The 16,118-nt window shown below is 46.8% G+C and overlaps 1 protein-coding gene across 1 annotated transcript in view; it reads left to right on the forward strand.

Moving 5' to 3' along the window:
- The window catches only part of LOC131286361 (uncharacterized), a 113,703-nt gene that overhangs the window by 1,535 nt on the left and 96,050 nt on the right, over window positions 1-16,118 (forward strand). Inside the window, exon 2 of the mRNA XM_058315308.1 lies at window positions 8,581-8,609. Coding sequence (XP_058171291.1) covers window positions 8,581-8,609 — 29 coding nt within the window. The remainder of the gene's footprint in view (window positions 1-8,580; window positions 8,610-16,118) is intronic.

The following is a 16,118-nucleotide window of genomic DNA, read 5'->3' on the forward strand; positions in this document are numbered from 1 at the left end:
CCAATTGGCTTCTTTAGTAGTAGCAGTCAGGGATGTGTCAGAGATGATTGCTTTGAGGTCCTGCCACTACGCCAGGGCGCTCCGCCGGGCGTTAAAAATAGACCACCCCTATTTAGGAGGGTTCGATTTCACTGAAAGGTTTTCCATGCGCCGCTGGCAGCTGTATGGACGTGGAAACCCTTTACGATTTAGCTGTTGTCAGTAATGTGGAAATGTTCCATGCCTGAACGGGGGTGGCAGAGTTCTGCCTCAAATATCCTTTTAGAACGACGTAACGGTAAACAGCAATTTGATGATGAGTTAGAAAATGGGTTGTTTATAAACTGTTGTAACAGAACATTTGTACATCATTCCCTTTTTCCAAGAGATAATTGTTTTTGTTTAATTGATATATTTTCGTAGAATAGCTCATTAAATCTATTTTTTAAAAAGTAACGATTTAGAGATTCCAGTTTCCATTTTCACATGGGAAGTTGCAAACATCTTTGAGCAAATGCAACTGCACACATGTTTGGTAAGGCTGTCGGAATGCAAAAGAGCATGGCATGCAGTGCAAAGCGGCCTGCCTGTCACCGCACATCAAACGTATTCGTTCGTAGCTGTAATGCAAATTACCGAAACTGGATTTTTGGGCGCCAAATTAAACTACGATGGCTGGATCCTTAAGGCATTCGTAGGGATGAGAGAGTAGGAAAATGCCAGTGCACGGAAAAAGGGCAAAACTGAGTTGGCAAAAAATCGTTTAAATGGCCTCAGAACAAAGGTTTGATCTTCGTTCGGGCACGAAGGAAAAAAAGTAAATCAGGATCTTGATTTTCCTTCCTGTTTTCTTTCGCTGTTTTTATACGCGCGCTCTACGATGTTGGCATCTTCCGCGTTTCTTTCGCTGCCACAAGTTCTGCTGCCGGCGACCGGTAACCCTCGGTCGAACAAGATGCCTTACACCGCCGAATCCTGCCGTACGGACCACGGCAACCCGGCGCTGCCAAGGATTATTACCGGTTTTTGCGAATCCTCGTCTCGGGCCCCTACTTGAATGCCCGAACGGAACCAACGTAGTCCCTTTAAATTTTCTTAAAAGGTCACCGTCTTTTCTTCGCACTCGGGCTACATGCAACTGCACCCTTAAACGTATTAGTGTGTGTGTGTTTTCATGCCTCTTGGCGCCAGCATGAACCCTTTCCAGATTTTTCTTCCGGTCTATGTTGTGCTCTATTTCCCTAGTAGTATGGGTCGCGCAGCTAGATGCCGGGCAGGACGAAAATGCGCGCGTGAGCCCGTTCTCAACTGCAGCTCGAGCTCGAGTCCTTGAAGGAATACCCGCGATCCGTCCCTTGGGGGTTTTCCCTGCGCGACGGGCCGTACGAGACTGTGCGCGCGCGCGCTTTTCTTTGAGGCTCATTATGGGTACGCTTCAGTGAGTTTGCGGGGCTGCTCGATTGGAGTTTGTATTTGTGTGTATGTGTGTTTGGGTGGCTCGATGCATTCAACTGTTTCGAAGGATGGCAATTTATGCTAGCGCACAAAATAGATAATCTATCTCGTTTTCTTTCCCGTAGATCGTCAGGGCATTAGAGTAGACGGAACCGTCACCCGGGGCACATTCATAATTAGATATGGGTGTAAATACATATATAGTTGTGCTAGGTGTAACTAGTGCTAGGCGCGGGCTTTTCCCCCCTCTGGACACAATTGCTCATACCGTTGTTACAGGTACAATTTTCCTTACAGGAGAGCCAGCGGTAGATTCATAGGGGCATCGCGAGTGGCATAGGAGGGATACCTGCCATCACTTGTGTTGGTTTGCCGGAGACTTTTCGGCGCGAAACTCCGTGTTGTTTTTTTTATTATAATTCATAATGTTTATAGGGTTTTGTGGCGCCAAAAGTTTTCGAGTTGCTACAAACTGATGTTTTATTTACATGTAATTTATTTTATAAAGCAAGTATTTTCATAGTGCGCCTAGTTCAGTGGTCACTGCATGGTTCTTTTTATAAAATGAATCAAATTTTGCAGCTTTCCCAAAACAAAAAAAATACTTTTGCACTTTTTCATGTATTACATGCGGGTTGCTTGAAGTATATTCAAACCCACAACAATAGCCCCTCGCGACGATTTTGAATGGTGATTTGTCTGGGTTCCCCTGGCGTACATTGCATTGTTCTGGATTTCAATCATAATTATTCAAATACCCCTTGAAGTGCTGATGTAGTTTAAGTTCCACATTTCGATCCGCTAGGGAAGGGTTTGGAATGCCCTCGGAGTTTTTGATTGATTAAAGTAGGAGCAACTCGTACCGGGGCATGCGTTTATTACACCTCTTTCGGACGCCGAAAATTATCCCACCTGCGGCAAGCAAATAGCTGGCCCCAGGCCGCAGTTGCAGTTCCGTGTGGACGGCGCCGGACTCGCTGATGTATGGGGATTACGTGGCCTGGAGAGCTACCGAAGAAGCGTGGACCATTTCGAGCACACCCCGTGTGCCCCACACCTGGACGTGCCCGGTAGGCGAAGGCCTTTGACCTGGCGTCTCGCAAGGAGCAAGATCAAGAAGTCATTCAGAAAGTCAAACCGGAAGCCTGTGCGGTACAATCAGGCACCACTTCCTCCCGGTGCCGCACCGCTGCACAGGCGGCTGCAAGTTGCGGTTTTGTGTGCCAACGGTACGGCACACTCGAACCACGTCCGTACGCCACGTGTGGGAGGGCGAAAGCGGGATGGAATGGAAAGAAATGTCTCGTGTTTTCTTTAACCTACCAATCTGCCAGCCGTTGCCTGTCTGCCGCGGCGAAGGAGTGGAGGTAGAGAAAGGTAAAACAAAATTGCTAAGGCAACAACCCCACGGCACATAAAAGGACGATCGGAAAATTGCAAGCACGAGCCAAAATCTTGAGCCAACTTTTTCTTCTTCTTTTGTTCGCAAAGAAGTCGTCTACCGTTTGTGGCGGGCGGGTAGACGGGTGGGAAGAGGATATTTTTCGTGCGTGTGTTGGTTATTGATGAAGCCCTATTGAATGCAGTTTTTGTGTGTAAAAGCTATGATTCTTGCGTTACCGCTATTGTGCGCGGGTACTTTGTCGATTCTACACGCACTGTAACGCATGCGAAGGCGCCAAGGACATTGGCTTAATGTGTGTCGAATGAAAACAGAAAGGAAATGAAAAAAAAATCGGCCAGTTGCAGTTTGCAATTTATAAGACCGTAGGATAGTTTGGCACGAGCGACTCTATAAGCTGTGATAAAAGCAGCTGCCCAACCGTTCATACCAGTATCATATAAACATTTGTTGAGACCAGCGTTAACAATAGTCAATCTAATTTCTAGGTCAACGATTGTTTGTTATGTAAAATTTTTGTGAGCTTCGGAAAATTTTGTTCATTTCAAATAATTTAATTTTAGTTAGATGTCAATTTGATTTCTTCATCCTTTGTGTCTTATTGAGTTTCTTTTCAAAACGATTGTGGGTCTTAAAAACATATTATACGTTTTAAAAATGACAGTGTTTATTGTTGAACACAAAATACCATAGACAAAAGCATGGTGTACCGGAATGTAGAACAAACAAAATGTTACAAGTTTCAAAATATTTTGTGAGTAAAAAAACTGTAACCTGCGCCTCATCTAGGGTCCTTTCACGATTGATTATAAGTGTAACAACACCACATGGCCACTGTGGGCCGCAACTAGTTGTAATAGTCGCTTGAGAAGTCCTGTGCAAGTAGCGCGAATGGTGCCACACATTTGTACGCTAATGACGCTATGAATGAGTCGTCTGCCGCGGTAGAAGTAGATAGTTTTTTTTTGTTGTTTATTATTCCTTCGTCCTGCTCCTGTCGCGGCAAGTGTTTTTACCATCCTTTCCGCCCGAGCAGTCAAGCAAACCCCTTGCGCATGGTTCATCCTTGAATCATCCCCTGTTCGGTGCGCCTCCGATCCCGATCGTGGTCAGCAAAGCGTGATCGTCAGGACACGTGCCCCGATCCCGGTGGCCGACGACGTTCCTTTGCCACGAACGATGTTCACGGGGCATCCCCAGAAGGTCCTTCGGTGTGCTAGGGAGTTGTTTGTTAGATATTCATTTATTCTTCGCCCGGGAAAGGAGTAATTTAGGTACCGAGTTTCTTTTTCGCTTCCACCGATGGAGGCTCCCTTTTCTGGGGTTTTTTTTTTTGGTGAAAATTGTTTCATTGTTGAAAACGCGCTCTACTTGCGGGAGGTTCGTTTGTGTTTGGAATCAAGATAAGCCGACCCCGAAACGACCGACTACCGTCTGCGAGGTGGAAGCGAAAGGATAATAAACTCTTTGGAAGCATCCTTGTTTTGGATTGCAGAACGAAACGGCGTGTAGGTAAGCATTGGCTTGCGGTGAATAAACTTTTGACCCTTCCAATATGTCCTGTTTGGTCACCTACACACTACGGCTAGCTAGTAAGGTAATGGAGGTCATATCGTTGATAGTACTTGAACTGTGCCGGACAAGCAAAAGACTCCTGTACCTGCAAATTCCCATCTGGGTTCTCAAAGGGATGGCACGTGCCCTATTGTGAGGACAGGAGTGTGGAGTCCGTCCTAGGGCAAATGATACAACCATAATGTAATTAACGTGTCTTTATCTTCACTGTTCTTCGATACGCTCGGTGGAGCATCCTGGAGCGGGAGCGTCTTCCAAGGAGCAGTTGTGGGACTTATGAATAATTAAACACGTGCCCATTTGGCGGTGCATCACTTCCGGGGCGACTTCCACTGCAACTCCCTTTAGCCAAGGTGCATCGTTCCCGGGGTACCCTGGGCTTTTTGATGATCCTTGTATTGTGAGGCGCTATGCGTCGTTCGTCGGGGGTTATACTCGTGGGCTGGGGTCCGTGAAATGATGGACCTCAACCGTGATGGAGTGTTATGTTCGAATTCTGTGTCATGGCTTGCCCCAGCTAGCCGGGAGAAAAAGACAAGCAAGGATATAGACATAAGAGAGCAAGAGCAAGTAAGACAATCGTAGCCCAATGCGGGAGGGAAAAGGGGGAAAAATGGAACCTACTTTTTGTCGAACCAAATACCGTGCTGTAAGGGGTATACTTTCTCGTGACCTCATGCTATCGTGCCAACTGCATGCAGCGTTGTATGGGGGAGATCCTTAAGTTCCTCGCGTCGTCCAGCCGGCATCGTTACGGCGCGACATTGAGCAGAGCGTAGCGCAAAAAAAAAGAGTATGCGCCTCGCTGTTGAAATGGTAGCGCCGCCGCATTGCGCCTGCGCGCCATTCAACCCAGGGGTGGAGGACCCGGGAAACCGTGCGCCAACGTGACCATATGTTGGAATTATTGGTCCGGTTCCCTGTCGGGTTTTTCCCCGCTAAGTTTGACTCGCATTGATCAGTCGCGTAACAAGGACATGCTGGTGTTTTATGAAACGGTTGGTGGAAGGGCATACGAATCCTTCCAGCCGATGGAAAATTGGGGTGGCGATGCAGGTTCTATACTCGTTCTAAATGGAAGAACCAACATTTAAAAAAAAAACCACCATCGAGAGCCCTCGAGTGGGGGTCATTTTTGCCGATAGGTTTGCCTGGCGTGACGTCAAGGGGAACACCCTTGTAGACCGAACGAGGACGATGTGCCGCAGCAGTTTCTATTGACTGCGAATTGGAACAGCTTTCGGTATGGGTGCTCTAAAGAGAGGTCCCTTACGGTTTCCCGAGTTTGCTTGTAGAGAGGAAAATCTTTTGAAAGTCTGAGCCCTAAAGTGCAGTTGTAGAAATAGGCCAATGCGTTGCACTCAAAAGTCATTCTACAAACGTTGGAGTTGTGTCAGCATGGATTATCCTTTCCGTTTCCCGCGAACAACCTTTACCTTAGCTACTCCACGACTTAACGTGACACCCGGGAACTGCGAGCACGAAAGTAACGTTCTAAATATAACCTATCCACCCTCCACGAGTTCCAAGTGACAACGGAACGGTTTCACGCACGCTCGAAGAAAGAAGTATGCCTTGGCGTGTAATTAGCATTAGGCGCTGTACGGTTGAGCGACCTCCTGCGTGAGGGTATCCCAGTATGCCCCTGTAGTCGCGTCTATTACTTCCCTCCTGCAAGACGAAGGAGTATCCTGGGGAAGTTTTTAATGTATGCAACCTACCACCGCCATCAGCATCGCCCTCGGTTGATGACCCTCGCGTCCCAATTGTGTGGGTTTTCCGTTAGACAACGCGAGCTCTAGTTATAATTTTTCCCTCCACTTTTCGCGGCCCGCTTCCAATGCCTCCTTTCCACAAGGGATCTGTAGGGTTTCGTTCTAGCCGAGCCGCTGGAGTATATGTGGCTAATCCTTTTACAGCGCGCCGGGCATGCGCCAGACGATTGACAGAAAGCAGAATCAGTTTTCTTTTGCAGCTATCATGTTGTTTTGGTTCTTATCTCGGACATTAGTTCCCACTTCCCCCATCAAGCGGCAGATACACGGTCTGCGTGGAGGAGAGAGAAAAACCTTTCAGCGTACTTGTGAATGGATTTGGCGCGTGCTAAGATTTGTCCGGAAACATTGAGCCTACTGTGCGATGCGCAAGGGCCAGTGGGGCAGGGGAAGCGGATTGCGGCGGGCAACACTGCGAGTCGCAAGGAACTGGGCCGTTTCTCAAAGCAAACGAGGGTGTGTTCTTCACCGCTGCTCGTAAGAAAGCGCCAAAGAAAAGCTGTCAGCTGTTCACGTCTTCGGAAGGGCACGCGCCGAAAACTTCGATTCCCTTTGCCCATGCTCGTTCGCCCGTGTGTGTCACCGAGGCTGCCGACCCGGCTGTGTATACGATAGGAAATGAAATTTATTACAGTTTTTGTAAAAGTTGGTGAAGCCAACGGTGTTAGATCCTGCCAGGATCAGCGCGCCCCGGTAGGCAGGAATCGGTAGCGAGGCGACATATGGACTGTGGCCGGGTGTGGCGGGAGTTGGTTCGTTTTACCGTAGGGTGCAATGAACTGCTGTAACGAAGAGTAGATGAAAAACTAAAAATAATTTTCCTCCTTGAAATTGAACTTGGTTTGAGGTAAGACAAATGATCGTTAAGATTGATAAGCAATTGATATATCCTAGCTATGTATTAGGATAAATGCCAAACTATACATAGTTATACATAACTATTAATATATTACCCGGGGCATTTTTATAATGTTTTTTGATTTAATTTTGTAAAAAAGCCCGTATATCAATTCTGTGCTTTGAACAATGGTCACCAATTTCAACGACACTCCCCATGGTTCTTCACAGTGGTATAATTTAATTTGTTTGATAGGCAAAAGACGCCACACAATAAGTGCATTGTGCACATTAGGTGGTCATCGAGAGCTGACAGACTGAAAATTGGCGCCAAATTTATTTTCTTGCTTTCTATTTTATTTTATTTTTAGATTGTACATCATAAGAATTTCCGATGGAATTGATTTTGATATAGAGAGGAGGGTAAAAGTTTGTTACATAAAATTTGCATTATTTTTATGATCGGGTCTTAACTAATGGGTCCAATTGTTAGATTATTTAAGTTTATATTTTTGGATGCAATCGCAGTATTCTAAAGTAACTAATCTGGGTAAGTGATGGATCCACACAAAATATCTGAGAAGTTTATTTCCACCGCCCTACCATCATTAATTGTTAGTTCTAAAATAAAATGGAAAATTTGGGTAGTTGTAAAATACAGATAGCGGTCTTCACCTCGCTGCACAAATAAAGATTTCCCTCCAAAACGTACAATCCCTCCGATTCGGCGCGCTTGCGCAACAAAATTAGTCTTCGAAACAACCTTTCCTAGTTGCGCACGGGGGAACGTGTTTTGCTTCGTTTCGTTCCGTCGTTCATTTCCACGACACGTCCCCGAATCCCTTAAACTTTAATCCCAGCTCCTCACGGCAAAGGTTCTCCTCTCTTCCGGAAGGTAAAAGTAATAGTCATAAATCGGAAATAAATCTCGCGTTCTCGCCAGGATTTCCCTGCGCTGCAGTTCTCAGCCAGCTCCTTCCGAAACCGAAAACCGAAACTATGATCCGTCCCCTGCGCCGACGGCGCTCGATTCCCCCAGCACCGAGGACCGCTCTCCGGGCCTGTCGATGGACGTCAAATCAAGACTTGGGAAATGTCTTCAACTTTTCCTTTCCTACGCCGGGTTGTCGTTGCCCGGGAAGTAAGGAAAGTGAGACTGAGTCCCGGGCATACCGGATGGTAATAACTCACCACCCCAAACCGTGTGTTCCGGCAGGGTAGCGGAAGCAGGAAAACGAAACCGTCACTCCTAAGGCTGGAAATGCGAAGGCCGGTATGTGTAGGAAGGAGGTATTGCAGCATAATATTAACATTTTTGTAGCGCCTTGCATTGCTCGTGCTTGAAGGTTTAAGGACCCGATGCAGGAGAGAGGTGTGCGGTGTCTGCTCGGTTGGTTACATTTTTAGGGAAATTATAATGCATCCTGATCCTTCGTCCTGTTTTGGGTATTGCCTTCCTTGTTCTCTCTCGGCTAGTGATCTCGCACTTACGCAGCATGAATCCATTGTTTAATTAAATTTAGAAACATATATCGTGACGAGAAACGCATGATGTAGGCAACGCTCTGTGTGTCTTGGTAGGAACTGTTGTCGCTGGTTTGTTTTGGTTGTTCCTGCCACCAGGAGTGTTTGAATTTCGACAACACTTCTTCAGCCTGCTCGAACGATCGATAGTGATTGGCTTTCGATCAAACATTGGCAACACAAGAGTCATAAGTAGGGAAAAAAAGAAACACAACCAGCAACATCCAGCAGGGAAGGGCACAAAGAAATTGTTTTCTTCACCGGGGCCTGCGAATGCAGCTGCGTTTTCGTTAAGGGCAGGGAAAATTCGATAGACTTTATCGACATTTGTTCGATTTTTATTCCGTTAGGAAAATCACTAGGGAGCGCCCAGAAGTGTATGTTGTTTTTTTTTAATTTTTGGAAACATATTACAAACAAAACTATAGCTGCATAAAAAAGTTAACGCCAACTCCCTTCCCTAGCCTTACTTTTTCTGTTTCCATTTTGTCCGACATGTTATGCCGAAGTCATTCAAAAATTCCCGAAAGCTGACTGCACAAGTCAATGACACTTTAGCCATTCGAACGTCTTCTGCAGAAAGCCAAATTCTTAAGTAAGAACCAGCTCTTCAACGCGCTCGGTCCAAGTTAATGAACTGCGCTTGCGGTTCGTTGCTGTTGCTGCAGCGAGCCCAAAGAGAACGGAAATGGGTTCCCCCCAAGGCGCTGTAAGAGCAGAGGAAAGAATAGAATTGATAAAAAACAAAGCACCAAAAGTGGATCAATTTGGATCCTCCCTGGGAGTTCAATCAGAACCTTCTTGCCCGGTGGCGTTGACTTGTCATAGAACAGCAAGAGACAATTAAAATCAGGAATCTGGGCTCTTTTTTATTTTGGCCGATGTTGCCGGTTGCATGCATATCAGGACCGTCTTCGTTCCGCTGGGGCGGATTCCTTCGCGGACACGATGGGTGTCATTTAAATGCAGAACAATTCCGCGACCGAGAAGACCGTCACCGTTAATAGTAATGCGGAAAGTTATGGTTATTGCATCCTTTGCATAAAGACGTCGATTGGTTTGTTTTTCTTTGTTTTTTTTCTACTGGCCCTCGCGGGCTGTGGAATCCTTTCCGTTGGTACTGCAGGGTACTGTGCGAACCATTTGTTTTTGTTTTTTACCTTCTATTGGATCGGTCGGTCGTCGTTACAGTTAATTAGTTGCATATTAATGGATCTTTTAGTGAAAGGTTGCCGTTCTCATAAAGCTGCTTGCGTTCTCGTTGCAGAGGTAGGTTTGGGAGTTTTGTCCCGAGGGATGCTGTTAACGCATCTTCTGCTTCCATTCTTTGCCTCCGAGCGGTAAAGAATAAAGTCATTTTTTTCTCTTTGCGATAGGATACAAAGTATAACCATTTTTGAATGACATAATTACGGTGCGGAAGGAGAAAATGTTAAAACCAATCCAATGCTTTTAACACAAACGTAAAGTATCTGGTTCTATTTGGGAGATTAAATAACGTTTTATATTTCCAGATAAACTGCTATATTTATTGTATAACACTTATCGTTTCCCGTTTTTAAACATGTTGTGCTTCGATTATAAGCTCCCTGATCCGGATCCTTGAGTCCTTTCGAAAAAACAAACTCTTCTACGAACCTTCCAGTTTAAGTGTTACATTATTTGGCCAGATTGAGAGGAAACATTGCTTCATTTGTTTTACCACTAACCTGCAACGCATACAACACATTCCTCTCAGCGGGACAAATTTCTCACCGATCGATTAATTTCCCTTCGGGGCGCATTTCATACTTTTCGCTAGATTTTCGCTACCCTTTATGTGCCAAACTTCACTAGCGTTCCTTGCTTCTTTCAAATTCGCATAGAATTTTGTCTTACGCAGTGAAAGGGAAGGGGAAAGTAAGTGAAAGGATGTCTGCGGCGCTGGGCATCATTTGATTAGGCAGGGTGCGAATGCTGGCAACGGTTAGACCCTACTTTCTCCTCGTCCCAAGCTGGCGAGGATGCGTTTAGAATGCTTTAGTGATATGGTGCATCTCGAGCTAGCGAATCACACACACACGGGGTATGAATAAATTATCGAACTTCGAGGTAGCAACCCCTTAATTTATTGGCCGTAATTAATCCCACGGAATATCGATTAGAAGATAGGAGGAACTGTTCCTGCGCCCTTCGAGGAAAGCGAGGAACCCTCGGTGAAGATGAAGGCGCCAAGATGCCGCCAAAATTCGAAGGGCCTCAGCGGAGCGCGCTCGTCGGCTTCGGAGGAGATTGCATAAAACATGGAAATTGCAACCAAACAAAGGTTTCGGATGAATGGCACAGAATGGAAGTCTCTGTTTGGCAATCACACGGCTTGGTGGGATTTTTTTTTCTTTTCTTCTCTGCAGGGCCGAATGCAGGGAAATAGTGGTGTGATAAAACGAAAGAATGGTACCCCACAGAGTGTGACTATGCTAATGTTGGTATGCGTTTGTGCATACCGACAATGGAAGCAAATTAACCGAGGCAAAGTAGTCCCAGGAGCAACAGGAGAAAAGTCCGGGGCTCGGCGAAGGGATGATTAGACGCGATAAAGCCGGTGTCAGGGAGAATGGTGGTGCGATTTGCGTGTGGAAAATCACGCCTGCAAACGCCAGCGGGTAGGACGGTTTTGTGTTGTTTTGTTTCCAATGCAATGATGGTAGGGAGATGAACGGGCGTTCCAATGGAAAGGGGAAGTAAGTTTGCAAGATTGTATTAAAGTTTTCGATCGTTTTAGGTAACTGTTTAGTTCACTTTCGTCGTCAAACAACCTTCGAGTGGACGAACTGGCAAATCGAAAGTCAAAACGATACCAGTCGCTTGCGTGTGTGCAGCTGTTGGCGCCATAGATGATAGGTGGTGGCCAAGTTTCTTACCCTGTCGCTGCCTTTTCTTTATTAGGACAGATGCATCTGATCGGGCTGCAAAATGCCACACCACACCCCAATCCCAGAACGCGGGAGCAAATCGTCGAAGAAACTGCGCAAATTATTAGTTCTCGCAAACGGAACGCGGAGCGTCTTGGATTTGCTTAGATTTGCCGATGGTTACTGCAGCACCCTTGCGTTGCTATTAGCGTCTCGGTGCAACAGGATCCTTTTGCTATTGATGGAAGTGAATAGGACATTAATTTTTTGGTTGATGCTGCCTGAAGAATGGAATCGGGCTTGGAAGATGCGCGCATCGCGATGGGAGAACGGAGGGTGCGGGCTTGCGGAAGGATCATCATCAGGATCAATGATTTATCAAACGTCAATCGGGGCGTCCCAGACGCGCGGTTCCCTAGAGTAGGACGGGACGGGTAGCTGAGGTGAACGAATTTGAGGCCTGCCGTTAGGTTCGTTTACCTGCGGCGCCCAGGTCGCTGAACCAGGTCGATGCCTTTTTTCGCCCTGCCAAGGTAGGATTTTGGGCCGAAACGTGAGGCAAGACAAGACACGGACGGAAGTGGGAAACTGCATCGAAGGGATATCCCGTCCGAGGTATGGAAAGGTAGGAGCGCGAAGGAAAAAGACGCTCACAACGTCCCGAAAGGGAAAGCCAACGGCAATTGAAGGAAGAAACCGTTACGAAGCGAATTTTCCGTTTTTATTAGATCCCGCCAGTGAAATAACACGTTAGTGAAGGAAACTCCGTTTCTTGACCAGGAAAAGCCCTTGAAGTTCTGGGGCATCCCGAGAAAAGTTTTGTGTGTGTGTGTGTGTGTGTGTGTGTTTAGATTGGTTGCACAATTAGATTCCTTGTCTTTACCGATTGCTTAGGCTGATTAGGCTCGGTACGTTAAGGGATTATACTTTCCTCTGGCTGCATTCGTTCTGCAGCGATTGGGAGACCATCAATGTCGTGAGATGATGAGCGTTGTACAAGATAACACATAAATTATCCATTCCCGTCTCCCGGGACGCAACGTTTGAGATGACGTTTGTGGGCAACGGCAGCTGGACACTGGAGAAAGGGATGCACGTATGCCGTGTGAGATAAGGGATGAATGTACAAGGATTTGAAGAAAAAAGAAGAGAAACAGTAAGGATCCGCATAATCTCGAGTGCTCTTTCGGTTCCCAAAGGTCCATATCGGAAAATTATACCTGAGAACTGTCCACGAGGAAACTATGTAATGACGGTTAAGGTGCCCTCGGGCCTGCAGCTGGTTCGCGATGGTTTTTGACGTGGTTCGCGATCATGATGATGGGTCCCGCGAGACCCTTGCGCGCCCTTCGCTTCTAATCCAAGCACCGCGCGCGGCTTTCACATTTCACTAGGAGCTGTGATTTATTTTTATTGCTAATCAAAATAAACCGTAATCTTAAAGAACAATGGTACCCCGATCGCACGCTACCACGGCAATGCTGACCGCGGACCCGCGAACCCCGCGAGTCCAAATAGTGAAAGGGTCACCCGTCTCCGGTCAGCCCCGTTCCATTCGCGCAAAAGGGGTTCGCCAGCGTCCGCCGTCGTCGCGTAAGGTCATCCTAACGTCGGTGTAAGTCAGTGACCCTTGCCGAGTTTCTTCGCCTTGAAGTGCTGTAAGATATGATATCGCGAAGCATGGTCGCATCGGGTACGACGGGTGCGACCCTTGACTGGCCACTTCAATCTTTGGTTTTCCGTCCGAACAGCCCCACCCCGAACTGCCCTCGAGCGTAAAACAAACGAACTTTCTTCCGCGCTCTCCTGCATTGTGCACCGTGGTGTTATCTCTTGCCCTCGCCGCCTCATTATGCTAAGCCCATTCTTCCGTTCCGGTGCCTGCCTTTCTTTAACGATTTATTTACCCGCGAACGGATCGCATGTAATGGGTCCCCGCGGCCGAACACAATGTCCTAGCCATCCCGTACCGGTCAAGCACACCACCTTTCCCGCGGGTTTCCGTGCGGCGGTCACTCGCGGATCCGAGAATTAATGCATAATTAAACGGATGACCCTTTCGCCGACCACCGGGACATACTGCTGGTCAGGTCCTGGTGTGGTCACCGGACATCTTTCCCGAGATGGCAAAGAAATGTGAACCTACTTGACTCCCGGGAGCATCAGTCCATTACGGTAGACCTTACGACGGACGAGGACTTTCGAGGGCTTCCACTTTCCGCGGCATTAATATTGTCCGGCATGTTCACCGTGGAACCCGGGGCTGGTCAGTGATCGGATACCCGCGTGTTTGTTCGGGGAAAGGTGCCAAAGGTAGCGCACCGGGCAGGCTTCTGCAATGCACAGCTACCTTTCTTAGTGCTTTGTACTTTTGTGGATTTGTTCTGTTTAGGTGCGTTCGCGCGGACAGTGAATCTTTTACGCGTGAATGGAAATATTTTGGTGTTTGGTGTTCGAAAGGAAAGTGTAAAAAAATACCCCAGGATATGATGGACGTGGTGATTGAAACATGACCGGGCAGTAAATTATTAGATTGATTCAGCAAATCCCCCTGCTTGACACCTTCCCGGGTTTGCCGTTAGTGTTGGCTGCATTGTGGGAACGTGTTAGAAGTCTCTTTTCCTTTCAGTATGAAGAAAGCCCCCGATGAAGATGGTAGGGATCATATTGTGTAACGGTTGCTATTCTCCATGATGTGAATCGGGTCTTCGCCAAGAATAATGGTTGGTTGTTCTAATCTAAACATTTTGTTTAAATTTCGTTTTAGCAATCTGCCCGTCATTTTAGAAAACTCCAATGGCACAATCCGGAAGAACATAGCACACAAACCAACGTTGATGTGTGATGCAAACACGTTCGCGCGCAATGACATCATTGCATTTTGCATTATCGCTTCCCGGCCACAAGTTGCCCGTTAGAGAATGAAGGCCTTCCCGCCGCAAATCCTAACCGATCGTTTATGTAACGTAGTATGTAGGTCAAATCTAACGGAAATTCGTCTCCATTGATACGCTGGCGGGGAGCGAGCGATAAGGCGTCCCGGCATCGGATCGTCTCTCATTCATGAACCGCCAGTGTAAACCCACGGACGACGAAGCTCCAACAAGGGTGATGGGGAAGTACAGCTGTAACGAGTTTCTTGGGGGAGCTTCTTGCTTTAATCAGTTTCGATAAGCGCATGGCGAATGGGACCGGGCAGAAAAAAAAAACTCCGTTTCGCCGTTTTGTGATGCGGGTTCAAATGGTCCGGGCTGGCGTTGGACCGTAACCCAAAGTGCAACCTTTGCATTTCCACAGCCTTCCGCCGCGATAACCTTTTTTCGGGAGCATATTTTGGCGCGCTTTCCTATGGAAGATGATGCCACCGCCGATAGCACGTGAATGAATCGGGCGCCTCCAAACGACGGACGAAAGGCCATGGCACGGTCGCCCCCGGGAGCATTTTTATGGCGGCAACAATGTTGCATGCTTGCAATGGGGCGAAAAGAAAATAATGCTCCCTAAAGAAGCGCGGGTTGATAGAATAGTCTCAAAAATAAACTCCGTGCCACCACCGATGCATGATGGGAAGGACGCAGTTTGTTTAAGGTTCTGGAAGGACGTGTTTGGTTCTGCGCTTCTGCGCTGGCAAGATGTGCAATAAGCCCCGGTGTTGGGGGAAATGTTGAAATAAAAAAGATTGTTTATGCACTCGGCCGGCAACAAAGGGAGCTGGTTCGATAGTTGACAAGCCGCTGTAATGAAAATATACCGTTTTTGGAGAGGAGAAACATGAAAAAACGACACCCCTAGTAGGTTTCGGGGGAAACTGCTTGCTGCTCGAGGTTTTCTTTGGTCTCAAGACTGAATCGAGCAAATAGGCAAGGCACAAACTGATCCTACCCTACAAAGGCAACCGTGCGGCACCCCTAGGGCTTTTTTTATTACTTCCTACCGGTAGATTATTTTTTGTAATCATTTCTTGAATTGGTTTCAGTAATGTAATTTGGTTAGACAGTTTAACCGAGCCGGGCAGGCATTTTTTCCTTTCCAGCTTCAATAAGAGACGGTTGAGAAAAAACGATTTTAACTATGATTGATAACATTATCACCACTACTATCTTCGCGGCATACGACACAGAGAGAAAAAGGAAATTGTCTATGATATGCCTGCCCGGGGTTGAAGCTGCAGCATCTTGAGAATCTTTTCATACCAACAGAGGCACGAAATGAATATGCTCTGCAAGCCTCCACCGTAAGCAAAGGATGTTTTTTCCTCTTCGCATATCGCACTCGTAAAGCGTGACCCGGAAGGAAAACTGTTTTGTCACCACCAACTTCTTGCATAATTAAAACGAGTCGGTACATTTCGCTGGGATAAGAAACGCTGCTGAGGGTTTATTTTTTTAAACATGCAATATAGTCAATGGAGAAGAAAAAAAAACACATAAAGGCAAATCAAGTAAGGAACGCGCTTGTACCAATAGGTGGTTGACAATTTTATGATTCCAGTTTGAGGAAATCTGTTTTTTTTTCATGCCGCTTCCGGAACCGTTGGCAAAAGATTAATCACACACCGTTGGTCTTTCGGTACCAGGGGTGCTAACGGTGGGAGCATTTTTTTTTGCGCTAGTATTCCAAATGACTGGTGTGGTTGACGATAAGAGCAGTTTTGTTTGGTGCAATATAAATAAAAAACGG

The sequence above is a fragment of the Anopheles ziemanni genome, chromosome 3 (assembly GCF_943734765.1).
Source record: "Anopheles ziemanni chromosome 3, idAnoZiCoDA_A2_x.2, whole genome shotgun sequence".
In the NCBI taxonomy this organism is placed as follows: domain Eukaryota; kingdom Metazoa; phylum Arthropoda; class Insecta; order Diptera; family Culicidae; genus Anopheles; species Anopheles ziemanni.